Raw genomic sequence first — 24,448 nt, 5'->3', positions numbered from 1 at the left:
AAAATAAATTACTCAAATATATTGAATTAAAAAAATGAAAGTCTTACTTGCATAATAGAGCTATGAAGCAGAACCATTTTACCTTAGCACCCAGCTGGCAGCAATTTGCACTAATCAAAACACTAGCGCTTAGTTTTATTACTATAATATTTTTCCCCCAAATCACATCTATATTCCTATTGCATTTTTGAAGAGTCCCTAAAACACAGTTCTTCAGAAAGGGACCTGGAAGGAAACATCTGAAGATTCTAAGGTTCACAGCAGCACCTTGTCGTGTTATGTTCCTGAAGGTATATTCTAATGTTTGATTGTCATTTGTAAATTGTTTAGACTCTTCAGAAATAAAGCAGCAGCTAGCAGGACCAAGTAAAAATAATCAAAGAAGAAAAACCATACCACATTCCAGTTTCCTTTTTCTTCCCTTTCTTTGCTCAGAAGGTAGAGGCCTTTCTTTGACTTGTAGAATATTTCAGCAGGGAGATCTTGTTTGCTTGCTCTCTGATTTCCCCACTCCTTGCCAGACCCTTGCAGTAGTGCAACAGTAGAACAACGAGGCCCAGCTTTCCTCTTTGGTCAGCACATTGGGCAACCTGAGCTTCTAGCCTATCTTTCTCTGACCAATCCTCATCATCCTGCAGCTCCTTCCTGAAGAGCCTAACTTAGCCTCAAAGCAGTGCCCAACCTGGTATATGAGAGCAGGCAAGGGTTCCAAAGTTTGTAGTCCCTTCACCAGTGGTGGGTTTCAAATTTTTTTACTACCGGTTCTGTGGGTGTGGCTTGGTGGGCGTGACATGGCTTGGTGGGCGTGGCTTGGTGGGTGTGGCAGGGGAAGGATACTGTAAAATCTCTATTCTGACCCCACTCCAGGGGAAGTTTACTGCAAAATCCCAATTTCCTCCCGATCAGCTGGGACTCAGAAGGCAGAGAATAGATGGGGGCGGAGCCAGTCAGAGGTGGTATTTACCGGTTCTCAGAACTACTCAAAATTTCCACTACCGGCTCTCCAGAACTGGTTAGAACTTGCTGAAACCCACCTCTGCCCTTCACATAATGTTCTAGAACACGAGTTCTTTACATTTTTTTCTTTGTCTCTTCTCACAAAATTCTTTAAAGCTTTAATAAGCCTCTTTTTAAAAATCCAATATGAATAAATCTAGTTCACTACTCTGGTATCTTATTTGTATATCCCTTTTAATTACTAAGATACCAATCTATTTCAGTTATATGTCCAGTGTAGCATCTTTTTTCATATCATTTTCATCAGGCAAAACTTGTTCTTCTGTAACATCTTTTAAAAAAATTATCTATAGAGGCAGACACTCTTAAAATTAGGTTCTCGGTCCATTGTTCAAAAATATCCTTCAATATGTAAAATGTTAAAATATTTTTCTTTATTCTATGTAACTAAGTCAAACTTAAGTGGTTTTCTCCTTTAATTGTAATCTTTACTTCCTTCTGGCTTTCTCTGGTGTCTAACCTTCCAAGTCTTACCCTTTCATTTTTAAAAAAACAATTCCAAACAAAAGCATTTTTCCACAAGAAGGACTTTTATAATTAATTTCAAAATCTTACTTTAAATCCATCTGGACCCTTAGTTCATTTGTAACTTTCCACAATCAAATTTCTAACCATGCTTTTGCTATTTATTTAAAAAAAAATTATTTTTAAACTGGTACATCCAAAAGTTCCTAATAACTAAAAAACAGTTAATAAGCAACTTCTGAAAGTGATTAGAAAAAGAAGTATGTGAACCCAGATTCCATAAATGTATGACCATAGTTTGAGCTTTCCCTTCTGTCCCAGAGCTCTTCATTCACCAGAGACCACTATCTTGTGGTATCCTAGTGAGGAGCAACTGTGCACTGATGATGTTACCTAGTTTGGTAATGAAACGTCTGCAAGAAAATATCCAAGGTTAAAGAACACCAAGGACTCACTCTCTCTTTAAAACCCTGAGCTACAAATATTTTCCTTTATGAATGAGGAGCAGTTGTCTGGAGCACTTGCACATGATCTTAAGACCTCTTCTTGTCTGGAGAAGAATTACGAAGACCTGAGCTACTTACTGGGTCTGCATTCCACAGTAGTTGTTGGATCTGCTTTTAGTGGAGCTGTTTCCAGTTTGTCATTCCTTCCTGAAAAGTTCTTTCTGTGTCAGTTTCAATTTATTTTATTTATTTATTTATTTTATTTTATTTGTCACAACAGTATATATAAGCATAAGCAAGAAATGACTATACGATATATAAGCATATATATAAGCATAAGCATGAAATACTATATGAATTGGATACAATCAAAGGGAACATTAGGACAGGAACGGTAGGCACGCTGGTGCTCTTATGCACGCCCCTTACAGACCTCTTAGGAATGGGGTGAGGTCAATAGTAGATAGGCAGGAGTTTGAAGGAAGAGAACCACAACATAAAAGGCACTTTCTTCCATAGTATGGAAGCATGGTAATAAGGACCCTTCCACCAAAATCAAAATTGGCCTGATGCTGCAGTTAATTATTAGCAGCCTGCTATAAATAGTGCAATTCCAATTTCTAATTCCTCAGATACAGTTTCATTATTAGTGAGCGCCATCTGGTGCTCTTGTTATGCTGTTCCACCAAGAAAGACAGAAAATGATTATCAGCCATAAATGAGGCAAAAAGTCAATTACGTAAAGAATTTCATTTTCTGAAACAAAGAGATACACATCTATTTGTGCGCTATAAATGTGACTTTTTCAGGAATACTTTCCACCTACATAGTTTTCTCTATGAAACTCTAATAGCTAATCTAATAACTCCAGTAGTTTGCATAGTTAATAGTTATCCCACCATGAGTCACTGATTAGCTTGATTTACAGATCTCATCATTAATTTGTACTTTTTTTCTCATAATGTATAACTGGTTAAGTGAACTCATACATCTGTGAATATGCTATTTTCCACTTCTGACATCTTCAATGTGACTCTTTCTAACTGTGATGGACTTCAGTATCATATTCATATTCAGTGTCATATTTATGCTTAACATGTCCAACACACTCTGTTTGGGAAAGATTGGTTCATATAATCCACTCCTTTTATTTGTGGCAAGCCAAACAAAGCATACCAGCTATTCAGAGATGCACACCCAATGGGTTTTATTCATGCCATGATAAAAGCAGGTTAGAATCCTCATGGAGTGTTTCTCTCCAGCATCATCAAATTAAAAGAAATATCAGGAGAATTTGTAGATAATGTTTAGGTCCATGTATATATTCAAACCAAATCAATCTTTATAATGTTCATAGACTAGCATATCTATATAAGAAACAGATGTGGAGGAGGGATCTTTTCCAGCTTACCAAAACAGGCACAGGAAGTGGAATAGGATTTCGGGAAAGGTATCTCCGGGATTTCCGAATTGCAAACTTTTCTGTAGGCAAGGATTTCCCAGCTATTTTCAGTTTCAAACTAGGCACAGCCCTAGGAAGAAAAACAAGAGATACACATTTAAATGATTTCCTGTATGATAATTGTAACCGTCTAAAAACTAGAAAAAAGAAAAACTGGAGAAGTCAAAACAGAACAGGAAAAAAATAATATTGTTCCTGTATTATATAACAAAAGTATTTTGTGCTACAGACAACCAAATTCTGTCTAGAGCAGGAGTGAAATGCTCCTGGTTCAGACCGGCTCGTCCGATCCAGTAGCAATGGCGGCTGGTGGTTTGGAGAACCGGTAGCAAAAATCCCTGTCCCCGCCCCTTGCCCCTGCTGAGCTCCATCATCATCAGAGATTTTTTTTTTTTACTTTTAAAAGCAGTTTTTCTTCAGACAAAAACATACCTTTAAAAGTAAAAAAAAAGCCTTTGATGATCCTGTGGCTCGGCTGGGATCGTCAGAACCCTTTAAATTCTTTTTTTAAACAACCTCTTCGGCCGAAAAAAAAAAGGTTTTAAAAGGCTCCTCTCGCGATCCAAGCTGAGTTCCTCATCACCAGAACCTTAAAAAACATGTTTTCTAAATGTTAAAACAATTATTTTAAGAGGTTCTGACCATGAGGCAACTTCAGCTGGGATCGACAGAGGAGCTTTTAAAATCTTTTTTTCCTCTGGCGATCCCAGCTGAGTTGCCTGATCATCACAGGCTTTTAAACTCATTTTTAACAACCTCTTACAATTTTTTTCCTCTGGCGATCCCAGCTGAGTTGCCTGATCATCACAGGCTTTTAAACTCATTTTTAACAACCTCTTACAATAGCCCCTGCCCATGCCCACCCAATCCCCCCTCCTCACTTACCTAATTACTGCTTTTTTCGGACTGACAAAGCCATGCTTTATATCACTTGTATCAGCTAGCAACTGAATCTGCCTGCCTAAAATCCATCTCCTCAGTGAGTAACTCAATCTGCCTGCTTTGCTGGCTGAGGAACTCTGGGAATTGAAATCCACAAACCTTAAAGTTACTAAGGTTGGAGACCCCTGATCTAAAAAATATAAATAAAATAAAATAATAAAATAAAATATTTGTGCAGCTTTCTGAGATTTGGTGTGTTTCTGTAGTGTTTCATTCTAACTACACAAACACACAAAATCTCACAAAGCTGTATGTGGCATTTTGTGTGTGTGTGTGTGTGTGCGCGCGTAAAGTGTGAACATTGGTTTTTGAACTTTTTGTGGCTGTGTGAGGTTCCTGCTTGTTGCAGGGGCCATTTTGGTGAAGTGCAGCTGCTTTTACATTGTGTGTGAGTCAGTTGTGTTGTGTTGTGTGTGTGTAAAGTATGAAAGTTGGTTTTTGGTACCTCTTATTGTTTTGTATACTTTGTTTATTATTTTGATTATTTATTGTTATTGGCCACGCCACCCAGTCATCTGACCACCAAGCCACGCCCACCAATTAAGCCACGTCCGCAGAACCGGTAGGGAAAATTTTTAGATTTCACCCCTGGTCTAGAGATTGAAAGAAATTGGAAGAGGTACAGTGAATGGCCTTCCAGGGAGATTTTCAGCTGACAATGGGCAAAGTGACCCAGATAGAAATTGTTCCTGCCTTAGGAAAATGCCATTCTCTTAGCTCAGAAATTACTAGCAGCAGGGCAAGTATATGATCAGCAGAACATATACCCTTTCCTGTATAATTATGACACAATTTAACTCATAACCATGAATAGAATATTCCATTAGAATATCTCCTTTAACTTTAAAGATGATGTAAATATAAAATTCACACATTCTGACATCTATTTTATTCTCAAAAATCTTACCTAAATAGCTCAACTTCATCATCTCCAAAAGGTTTATAATCTTTTGCACCAAGCATGCTGAGGTAGCCAGCTTTCATAAATATGTAAGTAGCCTAAAAGAAAAACAATACTTTTGAGATATGTTCATGTTATCATCTCCAATACAACATGCAGATCAATAATATGTTGAAGCCAGAAAGGAGCAGAAAGTGTATTATTTTCTAGTAATGGGGAAATAACTATTCTTGTCAGCAAGAAAATATAAAATTACATTTGTGAGAAAATGAATTACACTTCAGAATTTCTCAGAGTTCTGTAAAAAAATAATAATATCTTCCTTAGCAATATAATATCTAATGCAACATTATAATGGGCTGTTTCATAAAGATCCAATCATAATTACTTGCCAAGCACATGATAACATAAATGAATAGATATATAATTTATTAAAAAGGAATTTGCATCAGTTCCCTCCCCCGTGCCCATTTCTTCTTCTACTTAGCTACCTTTGTTCTCTTAATATTTATAGGCTTAAAAACTCAAAAAAGGATCATAATATTATACTACTAGATTAACAGCACTACTTTTTTACATAAATATTCTACCAGTATGTTATTCCTGAGTCGTCTCCTTACTGGAATTGATAAACGTTTGACCTTCATATACACAGACTTACATTGCAGAATTTATGACTAAATCATTCATCCAGTCTCATCAAATATTGTGCTTAGAATGCTTAGAATGGGAGAAGGATACCCATGTGGAGGAAGGCTAGTTTGAAGAAATCATAGTGGGCTTGCTATTTATAAAAGGGGAAACTAAAAACCCCTGGAAAATAGTAAAATGTAATTCCTATATAGCCAGTTTTAAGATTTATGCCAGGGAGGATTCAAATTTAATTTATGTGGCTTATTTGGTTACTTTAAAATAGAAGTAATCACATGTAGTCACACAGCAAAAAAAAAAAAAAATTACTCTCGAGATTTTAATTCAGATTTCTCAAATCTAAGAAAACAACTCGCTTGCATTTGTGGGAAGACAATGATCAACTGTACTGTTTCATGGGAATAAAAATAAACCTTTGAAACTATCCATTCACTGATTGGGTTTACACATCATATTAAGACATTTGGGTAGTACTCCACTTATGACCACAATTGAGTCCAAAATTTCTGTCATTAAGCAAAACAGTTGTTAAGCGAATTTTGCCCTATATTACAACTTTTCTTGCCACAGTTGTTAAGTGAATCACTGCAGTTGTGAAGTTAGTAATATGGTGGGTAAGTGAATCTGGCTTCCCCATTGATTTTGCTTGTCAGAAGGTCTCAAAAGGGACCCTGAGACACAGCAACCATCATAAATACATTGCAGTTGCTAAGCATCTGAATTTTGATCACATAACTATGGGGATGCTACAACAGTCATAAGTGTGAAAAACAGTCAAAACTCCCTTTTATCAGTGCTGTTGTATCTTTGAGTGGCCACTAAATGAATGGTTATAAGTTGAGGACTACTTGTATGTTATATATTAGGAAGCATTGCTATAAAGCAAACTGAACATTCCCATTTAAATTGCAAATACTATTTTATATTAATTAAAAAGGAAAGTTAACCACTACTGTATGATAAAGTCAGCAGTACATTCCTAAACTGCCTTCCAGTCCAGAAGTAATGCTATTTTATTTTTATTCTTCAGAAGTCAGTCAAAACTACTTTAAAGATATTCATTTATTATCAGTGATATGATTTTGTGAGCAAACATGCATTGATTTTTGTCAACTACAGGTACTCCTCAATTTAGGAGCACAATTGGGATCAATTTCTCTAGCTAAACAAGGCAGTTATTAAGTGACTTGAGACTTTTTTTTTTGCCACGGTTATTAAGCGAATCATTGTAGTTATTAAGTGAATCACGTGGTTGTTAAACAAATTCGACTTTTCCCATTGACTTTGCTGCTTGTAGGTAGCTGTCTAGGAATGTTGCCAATAGTGATCACATGATCCCAGGATACTGCAACCGTCATAAATACATGCGCCTGAATTCTGATCAGATCGCCATGGGATGTTGCAACGGTTGTAAACATGAGCCCTGATTGTAAATCACTTTTTTCAATGTCACTGCCACTTAACATAACATAACATAACATCAGAGTTGGAAGGGACCTTGGAGGCCTTCTAGTCCAACCCCCTGCCCAGGCAGGAAACCCTACACCATCTCAGTCAGATGGTTATCCAACATTTTCTTAAAAACTTCCAGTGTTGGAGCATTCACAACTTCTGAAGGCAAGTCGTTCCACTTATTAATTGTTCTAACTGTCAGGAAATTTCTCCTTAGTTCTAAGTTGCTTCTTTCTTTGATCAGAGCACTTCAAACAGTTGCTAAACAAATGATTTTAAGTCAAGGACTATCTGTAATCCTGCCCACATCACTGTTTTTAACTCACCTTTGACCAGGTATTCTCTTTGCTAAGCAGATCTGCATATAAATATGCCATCTTCCACTGCCGTTTATATGTGAAGCACCACATCAGTTCCCAGTAGCACATGTGATGGAACTGCTTCCAAAGCTGCTGGGCTCCACAACACTCCTCAAACCTTTTGATGGCCTGAAAAAGCAAAAACAAATATAATCCTGACTCAGTGGTGAAATGTAAAATTTGTTACTACCGGTTCTGTGGATGTGGCTTGGTGGGCGGGATGATAATGTGACTGGGTGGGCGTGGCCAACTTTAAAAAAAAAACTTTTAAAAGCATTTTTTCTACAACCTCTTCGGCCAAAGAGGTTGTAAAAAACGCTTTTAAAATGTTCTGCGATTCCAGCTGACTTGCCTGATTGTCAGAACCTATTAAAAGCATTTTTCACAACCTCTTCGGCCAATAAAATGATTTTAAAAGGGTCTAACGATCCGAGCTGATCCGCAAAATCATCAGAGGCTTTTTTTTTTACTTTTAAAAGCATTTTTTCAGCTGAAGAAAAAATGCTTTTAAAAGTAAAAAAAAACAACCTCTGATGATCGCATGGCTCAACTGGGCATGGGGAGCAGGGATTTTTGCTACTGGTTCTCCGAACCACCCGCTGCCATCACTACCGGATCAGGCAATCTGGTCCAAACCAGGAGCATTTCACCCCTGTCCTGACTGATAACTTTAAAATAAGTGTTCCAAACATTTATTAGTCTAAGAAACTAACACTAATGTCCTGAAATTATTACTGAGAAAATAAAATACAACTGTGTGGGAAGAAAGTACATGGTATTAATCATTTCCTTTATAACCTGGTGTTATTTATTGATTGCTTTTTAAATTTATTCCACTGATGCTTCCAGCAATTCAGGGTAATATACATACATAGTTTTTCAGCATGTTCCTTTTATCTTCACTGTGATTTTGTAAGGTAGATTAAATTGAAAGAAAGGGATTAGTCTAAGATTACTTCATAACCAAGTGGCATTTTGAACCTGTATTTCTTAAACCTTAAATCAACCATTTGCTCCTAATATTATTAATTCAAATCCATTTCCATAGAAATGTATTAATGCTATTTGCTTCATTTTAATAATGCATGAACTTTAATGTTTCAGTTACTTATCATGAGTGCGTATGTGTAGTTGGAGATAAAACAGCTCCCAGAATAAAGGTGGTCCTCGTTTAGCAACCACAATTGGTTTTGGTGAAATAATTGTTTAGTTAAATCAGGGGTAGTCAAGCTTTTTATACCTACCGCCCACTTCTATATCTCTGTTAGTAGTAAAAAAATTTAACCACCCACCGGTTCCACAGTAATGTGCTGTGTATCATTGTCTGCGCATGCCTCTCGCGCATCATGGATTGGGGTTGGGGGGGCGCTGGCTACCAGCTCTGCTTGTCTGTTAGAGCTGGGTGGTGTGGGGGGGAGATGCGCGAGCTATTCTGGGATGAAGGAAAGTGCTTCAGTATCGGACAAAACCCCTACTGCCCACCATGAAAGCTGGAACGCCCACTAATGGGCGGTAGGGACCAGGTTGACTATCACTGAGTTAAATGATCTCAGTCATGAACCACATGACCAAGAGAGACAGATCCTGCAAAGATCACGGATTGCTGCTGCCTTGTTTAGATAAGTTTCTCACGCAGTAGTACTAGCATTATTCTCACTCTGGTATGCAATTTTGTCACGTCAAAACTTTGCAAAACAAAATTATTTTACTATTTTTGACTACCAGTTATTACTGTCAGATTTGCAAAAGTTCGCAGTTGCTAATCAAGGATATAAAATAAACAAAAATTAAATAAATATTTTTTAAAAAAAGTGGTAAGATAAAAATCTACATAGCACATAAACAGAGGGAACAGATTAAATTAAAATATTAGGCAAATAAAACTATTTTATCTGGCATAGAGGAGGGAAAAAAGACTTTGTGCCAAGTAAATACTTCTATATTGCTTTTTAAGGAAGGGTGTCTGTAAATATTTGTGATAAGGAACAGGTTAGAGATTTTCTATCATTAAAAATCACGCTAAGTAGCCGGTTCCCTTTCTAGAATCTTGCTATCATTTGTTTTTATCTCTACCTGAGTAGAAAGTGTAGGTGGGTCTCTCTCCCCAGCCCTCTGCTTTTATAATAATACAAGTAATAAGGGGCGTGCATAAGAGCACCAGCGTGCCTACCATCCCTGTCCTAATGTTCCCTTTAATTGTATTCATTTTATGTATTCAATTCATGCTTATACTTATATATATTATCTAATATGTACTCGACAAAATAAATAAATAAATAAAAATAATAAAATAAGGAGTTGAAAAAATAATTTAATCACAATTACTACTAACTCAGGGAAACAAGCGAAATAAATAAAGAATCCTTTCTGTATTCTTCGTGTAATACCTATCTGTATTTTCACCGCTAATTTTACTTTCTTTTACCTTGGTTTCTGTTCTCCCAAGATTTGGGGACTGAATTCTTCAACCCAGTTGTATGAAATCTATTTTCTTAGCGTGTTTGCTTCCACAAGGCATCCAATCAAGACTCTCTGAGAAAAAAGCAATTCCTAACTTTCTCTCCCCATAACTCACAGTCCTCTCCCGCAGTACATTGGGGAGACAGTCTCTACATTTAGAGTCCTTAAAAGACTCCCAACTAGCCAGCATGCCAACTCTGGCGCCCCATGTACAGCTGCTCAAAATTAACAGTGCCCTTAATTCCTTTACACTCCATTTCTTCTTGTGATCATAAATATTTTTTTCTTAAACTGAAATAATAGCATGGGAAAGAAAGAAAAGCAGATTACTCACTCCATCAATATTGCCTCTTATTGTTTCTATTCTCCCTGCAAAAAACAGGAATATGGCACCCTAGAAGAAATCCAAGAGAAAAGATTAGTTTTTGTGTACTTTTTAAAAAATGAGGTCCTGCATAAAAGTATTTGGTAGATCGACTTAAGATATATCTTACTTTTGGATATTGAATCAGGTAAGGTTGGAGAAGTTTCTCTGCTTCTTCAACATTTCCTTTACCTGTTCCTAGATTAATTGGAAGAAAAAGTAAAATAAACTGAAGAAAGATTGGTAGCCCAAGTCTGACTGAATTATTAAAATGAAACAGTAAATTTTTATTTGTTTAACAATTTATAGAGATACCTAACTTGTTTCTCACAGCTCTGGATGGCTAACAGTACATTTAAAAAAAACACATAAAGAAATCCAAAACAGAAGTGGAAAAAACTGTTACAACAAATAATTAAAACAATACTCAATGTGCCATGACCCACAAAAATTTTTAATATAATATAATATAATATAATATAATATAAAATAATATAATATAATATAATATAATATAATATAATATAATATAATATAATATAATATAATATAATATAATATAATATAATATAATATAATATAATATAATATAATATAATATAATATAATATAATATAACAACAGAGTTGGAAGGGACCTTGGAGGCCTTCTAGTCCAACCCCCTGCCCAGGCAGGAAACCCTACACCATCTCAGTCAGATGGTTATCCAACATTTTCTTAAAAATTTCCAGTGTTGGAGCATTCACAACTTCTGCAGGCAAGTCGTTCCACTTATTAATTGTTCTAACTGTCAGGAAATTTCTCCTTAGTTCTAAGTTGCTTCTTTCTTTGATCAGTTTCCACCCATTGCTTCTTGTTCTACCCTCAGGTGCTTTGGAGAACAGTCCGACTCCCTCTTCTTTGTGGCAACCCCTGAGATATTGGAACACAGCTATCATGTCTCCCCTAGTCCTTCTTTTTATTAAACTAGACATACCCAGTTCCTGCAACCATTCTTCATATGTTTTAGCCTCCAGTCCCCTAATCATCTTTGTTGCTCTTCTCTGCACTCTTTCTAGAGTCTCAACATCTTTTTTACATCGTGGCGACCAAAACTGGATGCAATATTCCAAGTGTGGCCTTACCAAGGCATTATAAAGTAGCACTAACACTTCACGTGATCTTGATTCTATCCCTCTGTTTATGCAGCCCAGAACTGTGTTGGCTTTTTTAGCAGCTGCTGCACACTGCTGGCTCATATCTAAATGGTTATCCACTAGGACTCCAAGATCCCTCTCACAGGTACTACTATTGAGCAAGGTACCACATATATGGTACCGGTGCATTTTGTTTTTTTTGCCTAAATGTAGAACCTTACTTTTTTCACTGTTGAATTTCATTTTGTTAGATAGCGCCCAATGTTCAAGTCTGTCAAGATCTTTCTGTAACTTGAGCCTATCTTCTGGAGTGTTGGCTATTCCTGCCAGCTTGGTGTCATCTGCAAATTTGATGAGTTCCCCATCTATCCCCTCGTCCAAGTCATTGATGAAGATGTTGAAGAGTACTGGGCCTAAAACAGAGCCTTGGGGTATTCCACTGCATACTTCCCTCCATGTGGATGTAGTTCCGTTGAGGACTACACGTTGAGTGCGGTTGGTTTTATTTATTTATTTCAAACCACATGCAGGTAAGAGGTGGATTTCAGCAGGTTCTGACCAGTTCTGGAGAACCAGTAGTAAAAGTGACTGGCCCCGCCCCCATCTATTCTCTGCCTCTCAAGCCCCAGCTGATCAGGAGGAAATAGGGATTTTGCAGTAACCTTCCCCTGGATTGGGGAGAGAATGGAGATTTTGCCGTATCCTTCCCCTGGAGTGGGGTGGAAATGGAGATTTTACAGTATCCTTCCCCTGCCACGCCCACCAAGCCATTCCCACAGAACCGGTAGTAAAAATTTTTGAAACCCATCACTGATGCAAGTAGTCCTTGATTTATGACTATTTGTTTAATGACTGAAGTTATGATGGCATTGAAAAGGTGACTTAAGACTGGTCTTCACACTTATGACTGTTAGAGCATCCCTGCGAACATGTAATTAAAATTTAGATACTTATCAACTGGCTATGTAGTTAGGATTGTTGCAGTCCCAGGATCATTTCTGACTTTGCTAGTGCAATAAAGTCAACGGGGGAAGCTAGATTCACTTAATGACTGCGTGATTTGCTTAAAGACCATGTCATTCATTTTTATGACCTCACAAAAATGTCATAAAATCCTGCACAATTAAAGCGCTCCAAAGGTCGGTTGTCCTTTGAAGATCATTTGGCGACCGTCTCCAGGAGAGCTTTTTATCAGGTTCGCCTGATCCGCCAGTTGCGTCCCTTCCTGGACCGGGATGCCCTATGCACGGTCACTCATGCTCTCGTTACCTCTCGTCTAGACTACTGCAATGCTCTCTACATGGGGCTCCCCTTGAAGAGCACCCAGAGACTTCAGCTAGTCCAGAATGCGGCTGCGCGGTTTATTGAGGGAGCGGTTCGGAGCTCCCACGTAACACCTATCCTGCGCAGACTGCACTGGCTACTTGTTGTTTTCCGGGTGCGCTTCAAGGTATTGGTTACCACCTTTAAAGCGCTCCATGGCTTAGGACCGGGCTATCTACGGGACCGTCTACTGCCGGCCTCTATCTCCCATCGTCCGGTGCGTTCCCACAGAGAGGGACTCCTCAGGGTGCCGTCAGCCAAACAGTGTTGACTGGTGGCCCCAAGGGGGAGGGCCTTCTCTGTGGGGGCTCCGACCCTGTGGAACGAACTTCCCCTCGGGCTTCGACAACTACCTGACCTTAGGACCTTTCGCCGCGAACTTAAAACCTATTTATTTCGTATGGCTGGACTAGCTTGATTTTACCTTTAAATTTTAATTGAATTTGATGGGTTTTTAAATTTTGGTAATTTTATGGGGTGTATTGTTATTTTAAATTTTCGGGCAAGCTTAAATCAGTTTTTTAAGGGTTGTTTTAATTATTGTGTATGTTTGTATTTTATCTGCCTGTTCACCGCCCTGAGTCCTTCGGGAGAAGGGCGGTATACAAATTAAAACATTATTATTATTATTATTATTATTATTATTATTATTATTATTATTATTATTATTATTATTAATGATCGTTTCACTTAGCAACAGTCATATCAGTTTCAATTACAGTTGTAAACTGAGGACTACCTGTAAGTTAGACTTACCTAATGTCCTCATCCCAGCCAGAGGGAAGAACCAGATTTTAAAGGTTTTCCAAAAGGCCAACTAAGTTCTAGAATACAGATGCCACAATGGAGAAGGCACATCTCCTGGCTCCCATTAAATTACAACGCTTCACAGAAGAGACTTTGAACATGTACACTTAATCAGAACTGATAGGTGAGAGCAGAGACAATGGGAGGTAAGGGATCCGACTAGTAACCTGGTCCTGTGCCATACAGGACTTTATAGGTGATAACCGGCAAAAAAATCTGAGCTTCATTTTGATGGGAATTCAACAAAACTGAAACTATGAGCAAAAAAACCCTCCATCCCCACTCCAACTGGTCGCTCGATTCTGCAAGGCCTACTCCCTAAAGAGGCTTTGTTACACAAGTTCAATGATCGGAACAGTTGTTAAATCACAACTTAAAAAAATTATATGAGAAGATCTTTTTTGCTTGTAACAATTATGAGCATAATAGTTGGTCTGACAGAATTAGAAGCAGACATAAATTGAAAAGGAATCCTAGGAAAATAGGGAAAATCTTGCTTTTGTTCTTTTTCTCTTTAGCAACAACTGACATGGCCTCTATTACACACATATGCATACATACAAATACTTTAAGCTTTGCTGGCTGAGGAACTCTGGGAGTTGAAGTCCACAAGTCTTAAAGTTGCCGAGGTTGGAGACCCCTGCTTTAAACAATGGAAGATTCACTGCAAGACACCAGGCAAAAAATTGCTTTTCCAGAACCACTATTAAAAGGTTATTTGACACATTTTATGTCAGCCATCAGTCTAGATATTTGATATACTCTCTCACACAAGGTCATATAATGTGGCTGTGGCTGGGCAGAAGATACCGAGTTCCATTGTAGCGTACAGGTAGTTCTTGACTTATGACCACAATTGAGCCCAACATTTCTGTTGCTAAGCGAGACATTTGTTACATGAGTTTTGCCTCATTTTACATCCTTTCTTGCCACAGCTGTTAAGTGAATCACTGCACTTGTTAAGTTAGTAACACGGTTAAATGAATCTGGCTTCCCCACTGACTTAGTTTGTCAGGTGTGACCCCGGGACACTGCAACCGTCATAAATACGAATCAGTTGCCAAGCATCTAAATTTTGATCAGGTGACCATGGGGATGCTGCAATGGTGGTATGTGCAAAAAATGATTATAAATCACTTTTTTCCAATGCCACTGTAACTTCAAATGGTCACTAAATGTACTGTTATAAGGACTATCTGTATTTACTATTCTTTAATTCTAACAATATTTCACGCTTAAAATAATTTCAGCACAGTTATACAAATTTGATGAATTTGATGAATAAGCCACACCCATTTAAAAATGGCTTCCTGAAGGTAAGGACATTGTGAAGGACCAACCAACCACACCTGAAGAATTCAGAATTATTTTCAAATAGTTAATTCATTAAAATAGTTAAAGTGTGCCGTGAATCTGAATCTTTCCTATTTTGGATTATTTTAAAAAGTCAGTTTTAGAGAAAAAGGGAAATCCTACCTAGCACAAAGGTCAGGAAGGTATGATAGCACAACAGTAGCAGAGTACACAGCACAGATCTAAAGCCACACATTGATGCTCCTTCTTGAAGTTGCTGCAAGCCATATTTCTGTAATACAGACAGATAGATAAAGGGTTACAAATTAATAAATAAATAATAAATAAATAAATATTTTAATTTGTATTGTATTCTCCCGAAGGACTCAGGGTGGTGAACGGCCAAAATAAAATACAAAAGGAACAATACATACAATATTAAGAACAACCCTTAAAAAACTTATTCAAATGGCCAAATTTAAAATACAATAACACCCTATAAAATTGACAAAAATTTAAAACCCATAAAATCAAATTATTTATTTTTATTTATTTATTTATTAAATTTTTATACCGCCCTTCTCCCGAAGGACTCAGGGCGGTGTACAGCCAAAATAAAACAAAATATATACAGTTAAAACAACATTTAAAAAAGCAAATTATAAAGGCTGATAATTAAAAATTTAGATTTAAAATTTTAAAATATTAAGAAAACCCAATTAAAATTCATCGCTAATTATGCCAGTCCCGCTTTAATGAATAAATATGTTTTGAGCTCACGATGGAAGGTCCGAAGATCAGGCACTTGACGCAGGCCAGGGGGAAGTTCATTCCAGAGCATCACTGCCCCCACAGAGAAGGCCCTACTCCTGGGGGCCGCCAGCCGACACTATTTGGCGGACGGCACCCTGAGGAGACCCTCTCTGTGAGAGCGTACGGGTCGGTGGGAGGCAAAAGGTAACAGCAGGCGGTCTCGTAAGTACCCGGGTCCTAAGCCATGGAGCGCTTTAAAGATGTAACCAAAATCTTGAAGCGCACCTGAAAGACCACAGGAAGCCAGTGCAGACTACGGAGCAGCGATGTCACATGGGAGCCACGAGCGGCTCCCGTTACTACTCGCGCAGCCGCATTCTGGACTAACTGCAGCCTCTGGGTGCACCTCAAGGGCAGCCCCATGTAGAGAGCATTGCAATAATCCAGCCTAGACGTAACCAGAGCGTGAGTGACCGTGCATAAGGCATCCCGGTCAAGGAAGGGACGCAACTGGCGAACCAAGCGAACTTGGTAAAAGGCCCTCCTGGAGACGGCCGCCAGGTGTTCATCAAAAGACAGCCGTCCATCCAGGAGGACGCCCAAGTTGCGAACCACCTCCTTTGGGGCCACTAACTCGCCCCCAACAGTCAGCTGCATCCACAGCCACTCTGTCTTGGAGGGGTTGAGCTTGAGTCTGTTTCTCCCCATCCAGACCCGTACAGCTTCCAGGCACCGGGACAGCACTTCGACCGCTTCGTTGGGGTGGTCCGGGGTGGAAAAGTACAGCTGAGTATCATCAGCGTACAGATGATAACTCACCCCGAACCCACTGATGACCTCACCCAGCGGTTTCATATAGATGTTGAACAGGGTAGGCGAGAGAATCGACCCCTGAGGCACCCCACAAGTGAGGCGCCTCGAGGACGACCTCTGCCCCCCTGTCAACACCATCTGCGACCGGTCAGAGAGATAGGAGGAGAACCACCGATAAACGGTGCCCCCAACTCCCAATCCCTCCAACTGGCACAGCAGGATACCATGGTCGATGGTATCGAAAGCCACTGAGAGATCTAATAGGACCAAGGCAGAGGAACAACCCCTGTCCCTGTCCCTCCAGAGGTCATCCATCAACGCGACCAAAGCCGTCTCCGTGCTATAACCGGTCGATGGTATCGAAAGCCGCTGAGAGATCTAATAGGACCAAGGCAGAGGAACAACCCCTGTCCCTGGCCCTCCAGAGGTCATCCACCAACGCGACCAAAGCCGTCTCCGTGCTATAACCGGGTCGGAAGCTGGACTGGAACGGGTCTAGATAGACAGCTTCCTCCAGGTGCCGGGGAAGGTGCCATGCAATTTTAAAAATCAAGCCAGTCCAGCAAGGCAGAATAAATAGGTTTTAAGTTCGCGGCGAAAGGTCCTAAGGTCAGATAGTTGCCGAAGTCCAGGGGGAAGTTCGTTCCACAGGGTAGGAGCCCCCACAGAGAAGGCCCTCCCCCTGGGGGCCGCCAGTCGACATTGTTTGGCTGACGGCACCCTAAGGAGTCCCTCTCTGTGAGAACGCACCAGTCGTTGGGAGATAGAAGACGGCAGTAGACGGTCCCGTAAGTATCCCGGTCCTAAGCCATGGAGTGCTTTAAAGGTAGTAACCAATACCTTGAAGCGCACCCGGAAGACAACAGGTAGCCAGTGTAGTCTGCGCAGGATAGGTGTTACATGGAGCTCCGAACTGCTCCCTCAATAACCCGTGCAGCCGCATTCTGGACTAACTGGAGTCTCCGGGTGCTCTTTAAGGGGAGCCCCATGTAGAGAGCATTGCAATAGTCCAAGCGAGAGGTAACGAGAGCATGAGTGACCGTGCATCTTATAACAATCAAATCTTATCTAATCACATCTTAGCTTGCCTTGTCTGTTCTACTGCAAGGAAACCAAAAGATTAGTACCTCTCAGTATATCAAACCTGCATCAGGTAATTAGATGATTTACACAGCTAGCCTGAGAGGAAATAACCAACCATTGTAAGTTGCCCTAAATGTTGATGATATAATATAGTCATCTCTTTTGTGAAATACCATATAAACAAAGTAGTGTTTGCACACAATCTAAATCATGCTATCTTTTTACTGTAGGCATGTAGCTGTAAAAAAATTATGATCATGATCCATAACATTTATGGAATCGATGTCCCATAATGTTTACACATAAACTGTTGTAGCAAATGCTTATTTTATTGGCTTATTTTTTCTGGCAGGAGATTAATGATGAAAGGCTCTAGAGTCAGGCTTGATTTCTTTAGAAGGGGGCTTAACTACAATTTTTTTTGTTATCAATGTTATTTTAGCATTTTAAAAAAATGATAATTTAAGCAAACTAGAACCAAAAACATAATAACAACAAAACCCTTAAAAATTGTTCCTCAAAGCAGCAAAACTCAAAGTTAGAACAATCCAGAAGAACTGAAGAGATAATTCATATCAATTTACCAGGCAAAGTCAATAATTAATTCGGCAGGATAATATAAGCTATTTTTAATAATAACTTTAATGTTTAAATAGTGTTTTGTCAATGCATATTGGTTAGGTTAACTTTTAAAATATCCCTACATCTCTCCATGTAAGAATCCACCATGAATAAAATCCGAAGATAGATGGGAAGAAAGCACAGGAAATACTGGAATGCCACAGAATAATTACAGAATTAGGAATTTATTGTGTCAGAAGAACTGATACTTAGTGGTTTTCTTAAGTAAAAAGCAAAATTAAGCCTATTTAAATAATAGATTAGCAAACTGATGAACCTTGAGAATTCACTTGCTCAGTATTTATAGAGTTTTTTTCACTATCATTCCAAAAATTCACCTCCTCCTTTCATCATAAGTAGAATTTTCCTCTTCTAAAACAAGGATTTGCAATTCTTATGTTAATTAATTACGTGTTTGGGTACCGTAAGTATCCCAGACAGCTAATGCAAACTTGGATTAAGGAGTATAAAATTCAATTTCCTGTTAGGGTTTGTTGAGTTATTTGGATACATCTCTCTTTTCCTTTCTACAACAGTTTCTCATCTGTAAAATAAGTATAGTCTATATCAGGGGTCCCCAATCCCCAGTCCGTGGCCTGGACCGGTCCATGGCCTATTGGGAATCAGGCTGTGCAAGTGGTGGGCAAATGTACTAGCGTGTGAAACTTCATTTGCACAAGAAGCAGGAAGCATGAAACCATCTTCTCTCCCCGCCCCACCACCATTGCCGCCGCTGCCAGCCTGCAGAACTGGAAAGGTTGGGGGCTGTTAGACGATAGCCATTTAGCAAAGCTAAATATTATTAAATGTATTCAATTTATGACAGGCTTTTGGAGGGAATAGAACTGGAATTATAGCAGCTTTGCATACGGTACATTATGTATTTATCCCACCACTGACCTAAAAAAACATGGCACTCCTTTTGCCTCAAGCATCGTGTGGCCCCATCCTTTGATATGCACATCCACAGAGCAAGCATTAAAATCCATGGGAAGTTGCATGCAAGAGAGACCTACCATTTGCATCTGTAAAATGTAAGCAGTAACAAATACAGTTATGTGTCGCATCTAACTCTTATAAACAATAATAAATGGAGTACAGATAGTCCTCAACTTACAACCACAATTGAGCCTAACATTCCTGTTCCTAAGAGAGGCAGTTGTTAAGTGAGGTTTGTCCCATTTTATGCCCTATCTTGCCACAGTTTTTAAGTGAATCCTTGTAAATGTTAAGTTAGCAACACGGCTGTTAAGTGAATCTGACTTCCCCATTGACTTTGCTTGTCAGAAGGCTGCAAAAGATGATCACATGACACCGGACAGTGCAATCATCACAAATATGAGTCAGTTGCGAAGCATTTGACTTTTGATGGCATGACCATGGGGATGCTGCAACAGTCGTAAATGTAAAAAACGATCCTAAATCAGTTTTTTTAGTGCAGTTGTAACTTCAAATGGTCACTGAATGAACTGTTGTAAGTTTAGTACAACCTGTACTCTTTGTCACTGAATTGTTGTAGATTAAACACTTGCCTTATTTCCAGAAAAACCAACAAATTCCAGTAATCGTGCAATCCTTGTTGGTAACATAGATAGAGTCTGGAGCGAGAGTGAGAAAGAAAAAAAAGGAAACAGCTTGCCATCACTAAATATTACAGAAGTTCTACATTAATAAAAATACTTAGTCTTTCCATTACATTGCAGTCCATACCCATTAAAACGGCCTTTCTGAGGCTGTTTCATCTTCTTATTCTTTTATTATTCTTAAATACAGCACAAGTAGAGCTTGACTAACAATCATAGCTGAGTCCCATAATTACAGTTGTAAGTGGCACATCTGTAAACCAGGTCACCCTGTGATTTTATAACTTTTTGTAGTGGTCGTGAAATGAACACTGCAGTTGTTAAGCAAATGTTGCAGTCATTAAGTGAACCAAATTTAACTTCAGGGTGGGTTTTGCCAGAAACTGGAGGTAAATGACAGTTTACGGCAAAAAACTAAATCACAGTCATGTGACTACAGGACACTACAAACAGCTATAAATATGGGTTGGTTGCTGAGCCCCAAAGTTTGACATACGACTGTTGGGGGAGGGGAGCTAACATCAGAACTTCAAAACTGGGACAGCTTTGGGGGGATCCATTATAACTTCAAAAGGTCCCTGACCAGTCATTAAGTCAAGTGGTAAGAATATGTGAAACCCACGGCTGATCACAAGTACTGGTTAATAAAGCAGTCCCCTTACTAGGTATATAACAATATAACAAAGTTATCCTGGGAATAGCTGTACTGTAAAATACTTCATAAAGAGCTTTAAAATAAAATACCAGGAAAATAATTTCCTCACAGAGGTATTATTTTTCTTCAAGCCTTTTAATAAAAAATATTTATTTAGATCTAAGATAACTAAGGAGTTCTAGCAGAGAACTTGTTCAGTTGTGTATATTCTTTAATGCAGGGAGTATTTATATCCATCTGATATAATTTTGACATGTGTTACATATCTGTGATGAGACAATTCCAATATAAGGCCTTCATATGAAAGAGCCATTGCCCTAAATTACATCATGAAGGACTATTTGCTGGTGTTCTGCATAATAGTAATATCAGAATAATTGGTGCAAAGTTAAAATAATTCAATTTAAAAATGTATTAGAAATTCAATACATACCAGATTAAATGCTCCAACTCCCAACTTTACACCGACTTCAAAATGGGGATGATTTTCTCCTTTAACATAACTGGGAGACTGTATTAGATTCTCAAGTACCCTAGCAAAACAAAATATCTCATTATAAACAAATAAGTATAAAAATAAAAGCAATCATACAACTTTTTTACATAGAGCAATTATTAAGGATCCCTAGTAAAAATTAATTTTGGGTCTCAAACATGGTGCATGTTCCACCAATAAGCAGACATCTTCCTTGGCACTTTCCTGGTTTCTTGGTTCATCTGATTTTTAGAAAGTGAATGGAATATTTCAATTTTAACATGAATTGCAAGCTAGGATGCTTCAAAAATCAAGTGTCAGCCTCTAGTATGTTTTTCATTTCCACAGGATCTCCATTCTATAGAAATAACAGTGACAACAACTATAGGCCAATGCATTACTTAGAAGTGCAGTAGGCTACTTTGACTGGTAGCTGTAGTTCGGCAGTTCAAATCTCACCAGCTGAAGGTTGACTCAGCCTTCCATTCTTCTGAGGTGGGTAAAATGAGGACGCAGATTGTTGAGGACAATATGATGACTCTGTAATACGCTTAGAGAGGGCTGTAAAAGCACTATGAAGCAGTATATAAGTCTAAGTGCTATTGCTATAGTGAATAGATGTCATGCTACAATTTTGTGAATGAGAAAACTTCCTGTAGCAATTTGGTGAACTAACCAAACTTAAGAGATACTTACTAGCCCACACACAGAGAGGTGGTACTCAGCAGGCTCTGACCAGTTCTGGAGAACCAGCAGTGGAAATTTTGAGTAGTTCGGAGAACCAGTAAATACCACTTCTGACTGGCCCTACCCCCATCTATTCTCTGCCTCCACAGTCCCAGCTGATCGAGAGGGAATGGAGATTTTACAGTATCCTTCCCCTACCAGGCCCACCAAGCCATGCCCACCAAGCCATGCCGTGCCCACCAAGCCACGCCCATAGAACGGGTAGTAAAAAAAATTGAATCCCACCACTTCAGATACAAGAGAAAAACCTGATGTTATTTGTAAACAAGCAAAATACACATTTGGACCTTCTTGGTAAGAGCTCCACAATATGAAAATTCCTTTCACAGAGATGGGAAAAGGGCTTCGAAGTCTTAAAATATTTTGTAACCTTATGCCCCCTAAGACAGGAGGCCTCCCAGATTTCCCTTCAAGGCTGAAGACACAATTAACTCCAAACTTGAAAACAGAAGTTCCAATGATCGTTTCGACCACTAGTCTATGTAGTTGCTCTTTCCAATACTGAACATTTAGAAAGAAGTCACAGAGGTTGAAAAGGTCTTGATCTGAAGGATCTAACTAGTTTATCAATGTGAAGGAGAAGAAGCAATGACTTTGCAATAATTTGATGTGATTTTGATTGCATCAACTTTTTCTACTTTAAAATCTGTTCTTTTATTGCTATATATTTCAAATTGTTTTACAGTATTTATTAAGTGTTGTAAGTCTAGTGAGAATTCTAGTATAAAATAGAATAGAATAGAATTCTTTATTGGCCAAGTGTATGCACCAAGGAATTTGTCTTGGTGCATATACTCTCGGCGTACATAAAATATTGTACATTAAATAAAAAAAAATTCAAATAAATTAACAGCACAGATAGTCCTCAACTTATGATCATTCATTTAATATCAGCTCAAAATTAAAACAGCCACCGTAACCCATCCGTAAAGTTATGACTGTCACATCACTCCTGCAGTCACATAATCTCAATTTAGGTGCTTGGCAACCAGCTTGCATTTACAACAGTTGCAATATCTTAGGGTCATGTCAGCATAATTTGCAACCTTTGCAGACAGCATCCAAAAAGCAAAGTAAATTGGGGCAGATAGGTTCACTTAAACACAGTATGATTCCCTTAACAACCATGGTAAACATGGTTGCAAAATCAGATCCCGTCACGTGATGATTCACTTAACGCCCAAATCAATTAACAACTGAAATTCTGGTCCCAAATGTGGTCATAAGTCAAGGACTACCTCTACTATTAAGAAGAGTCTCAGGACCACCCCTCCCTGACTAATTGGAGAATATGAGAGAAGGGAGGAGTAACACAATCAAACTTGCAAGAAGTATTGTTCTGGTCTTCCTGAGAAATACGTTTCTTGATCTTCTCTACCTTAAAGGACTAGGTGATGAGTAAAAACATTTGCTTTTCAGAAATATTTAGAGTAATATTGCTTGTCACTGCAAAAATATCAATTATCGAATAATTTCAAAAACTACATACCTGTATATTTGATAACTATTTCTTATTTTGATGCTGCCTTTCACAAAGCTAATTATGCTTTCATCCTAAGAAAAATAGAATATATTGTCTATTTCAGTTTATTAGTCAATTAAATACTCTTGCTTTAGAATTAGACAATGACTAATTCTGAGACAATTAATTGGCAAATTGCTAAAACTCACTCTAAGTTTAATAAAGAAATTTCCCCACTATTTAGCTATTTTGAAAGCACACTATGAGAGTTACCAATCTCATTTTTGATAAATCTGATATAATAACAGGAAGTTGAATTGTTCCTTGCTAAAATATACTAAGAAAATACTCAATTCATTCAAAAAAGTTATTATCAAAACCACACACATAAACAGGCCCTCTAATATCAGCAAATTCAGCAAATTCCCCTACTAAATTTAAACTATAGAGTAAGAACATAACTATAAAATGATACCATTCAATAGGCTTTATTCTCATAATGCGCATAAGATTGTAATGCACACTAAATGCACACTAAATGCACTTCAGATCGAATTTTCCCAGCATTGACGGTGATAAATTAAAAAAAAAAATGAAATACTTAACTTTGAAAACCAAATATCCTTGGAGCTTACAGTTATTATTTTAGACTATATGGGAGAAATTATGCTGACCTTGTTTATGGGCTTTATAGTAAGCTCAGAAATATCATTTATTAATACGAGTTGCTAGTTCACCTGCAAAAATCTAGAACTTTAACTTATTCATGGGTTTTAAACCTGCAACATTCTCCCCCACTCCTTCCCTCCCTCTCTCCCTCCCTCCCTCTCTCTCTCTCTCTCACACACACACACACACACACCCCTTTCTGCATCCAACTTTTTGTGGTCTATTTCCTTTTCAGCTAAAGTTATTATTTAATTTCCCCCCAAACCTACAAAAACAATAATGGTCTTCCCTCTTTCCCTCTTATATAAGAGCTGCGGTGGCACAGTGGTTAGAGTGCAGTACTGCAGGCTATTTCTGCTGATCACCGGTTGCAGATTGAATCTCACCAGGCTCAAGGTTGACTCAGTCTTCCATCCTTCCGAGGTGGGTAAAATGAGGACCCAGATTGTTGGGGGCAATATGCTGTAAGCACGCTTAGAGAGGGCTGTAAAAGCACTATGAAGCAGTAT

The 24,448-nt window shown here is 38.4% G+C and overlaps 1 protein-coding gene across 6 annotated transcripts in view; it reads right to left on the bottom strand.

Moving 5' to 3' along the window:
- The window catches only part of TTC39A (tetratricopeptide repeat domain 39A), a 59,257-nt gene that overhangs the window by 8,924 nt on the left and 25,885 nt on the right, over positions 1-24,448 (bottom strand). For 3 of the 6 annotated variants that reach the window (XR_009154550.1, XM_058178024.1, XM_058178025.1), the window contains 9 exons: positions 23,298-23,362; positions 21,020-21,119; positions 19,881-19,946; positions 15,262-15,370; positions 10,650-10,717; positions 10,490-10,549; positions 7,663-7,824; positions 5,240-5,331; positions 3,340-3,460 (listed from right to left, as the gene is read on the bottom strand). Coding sequence is in view for 4 of the 6 variants with exons in the window: in XM_058178024.1 (XP_058034007.1) it covers positions 3,340-3,460; positions 5,240-5,331; positions 7,663-7,824; positions 10,490-10,549; positions 10,650-10,717; positions 15,262-15,370; positions 19,881-19,946; positions 21,020-21,119; positions 23,298-23,362 (843 nt within the window). In the remaining 2 variants the exon portion in view is untranslated. Of the gene's footprint in view, positions 1-2,066; positions 2,136-3,339; positions 3,461-5,239; positions 5,332-7,662; positions 7,825-10,489; positions 10,550-10,649; positions 10,718-15,261; positions 15,371-19,248; positions 19,293-19,880; positions 19,947-21,019; positions 21,120-23,297; positions 23,363-24,448 lie in introns of those variants that run through there. The other 3 variants (XM_058178026.1, XM_058178027.1, XM_058178028.1) reach the window with 3 other exon arrangements.

The sequence above is a fragment of the Ahaetulla prasina genome, chromosome 3 (assembly GCF_028640845.1).
Source record: "Ahaetulla prasina isolate Xishuangbanna chromosome 3, ASM2864084v1, whole genome shotgun sequence".
Lineage (NCBI taxonomy): Eukaryota > Metazoa > Chordata > Lepidosauria > Squamata > Colubridae > Ahaetulla > Ahaetulla prasina.
The sequence above is the reverse complement of the archived record's forward strand: the minus strand, read 5'-3'. Positions and strand labels throughout refer to the sequence as shown.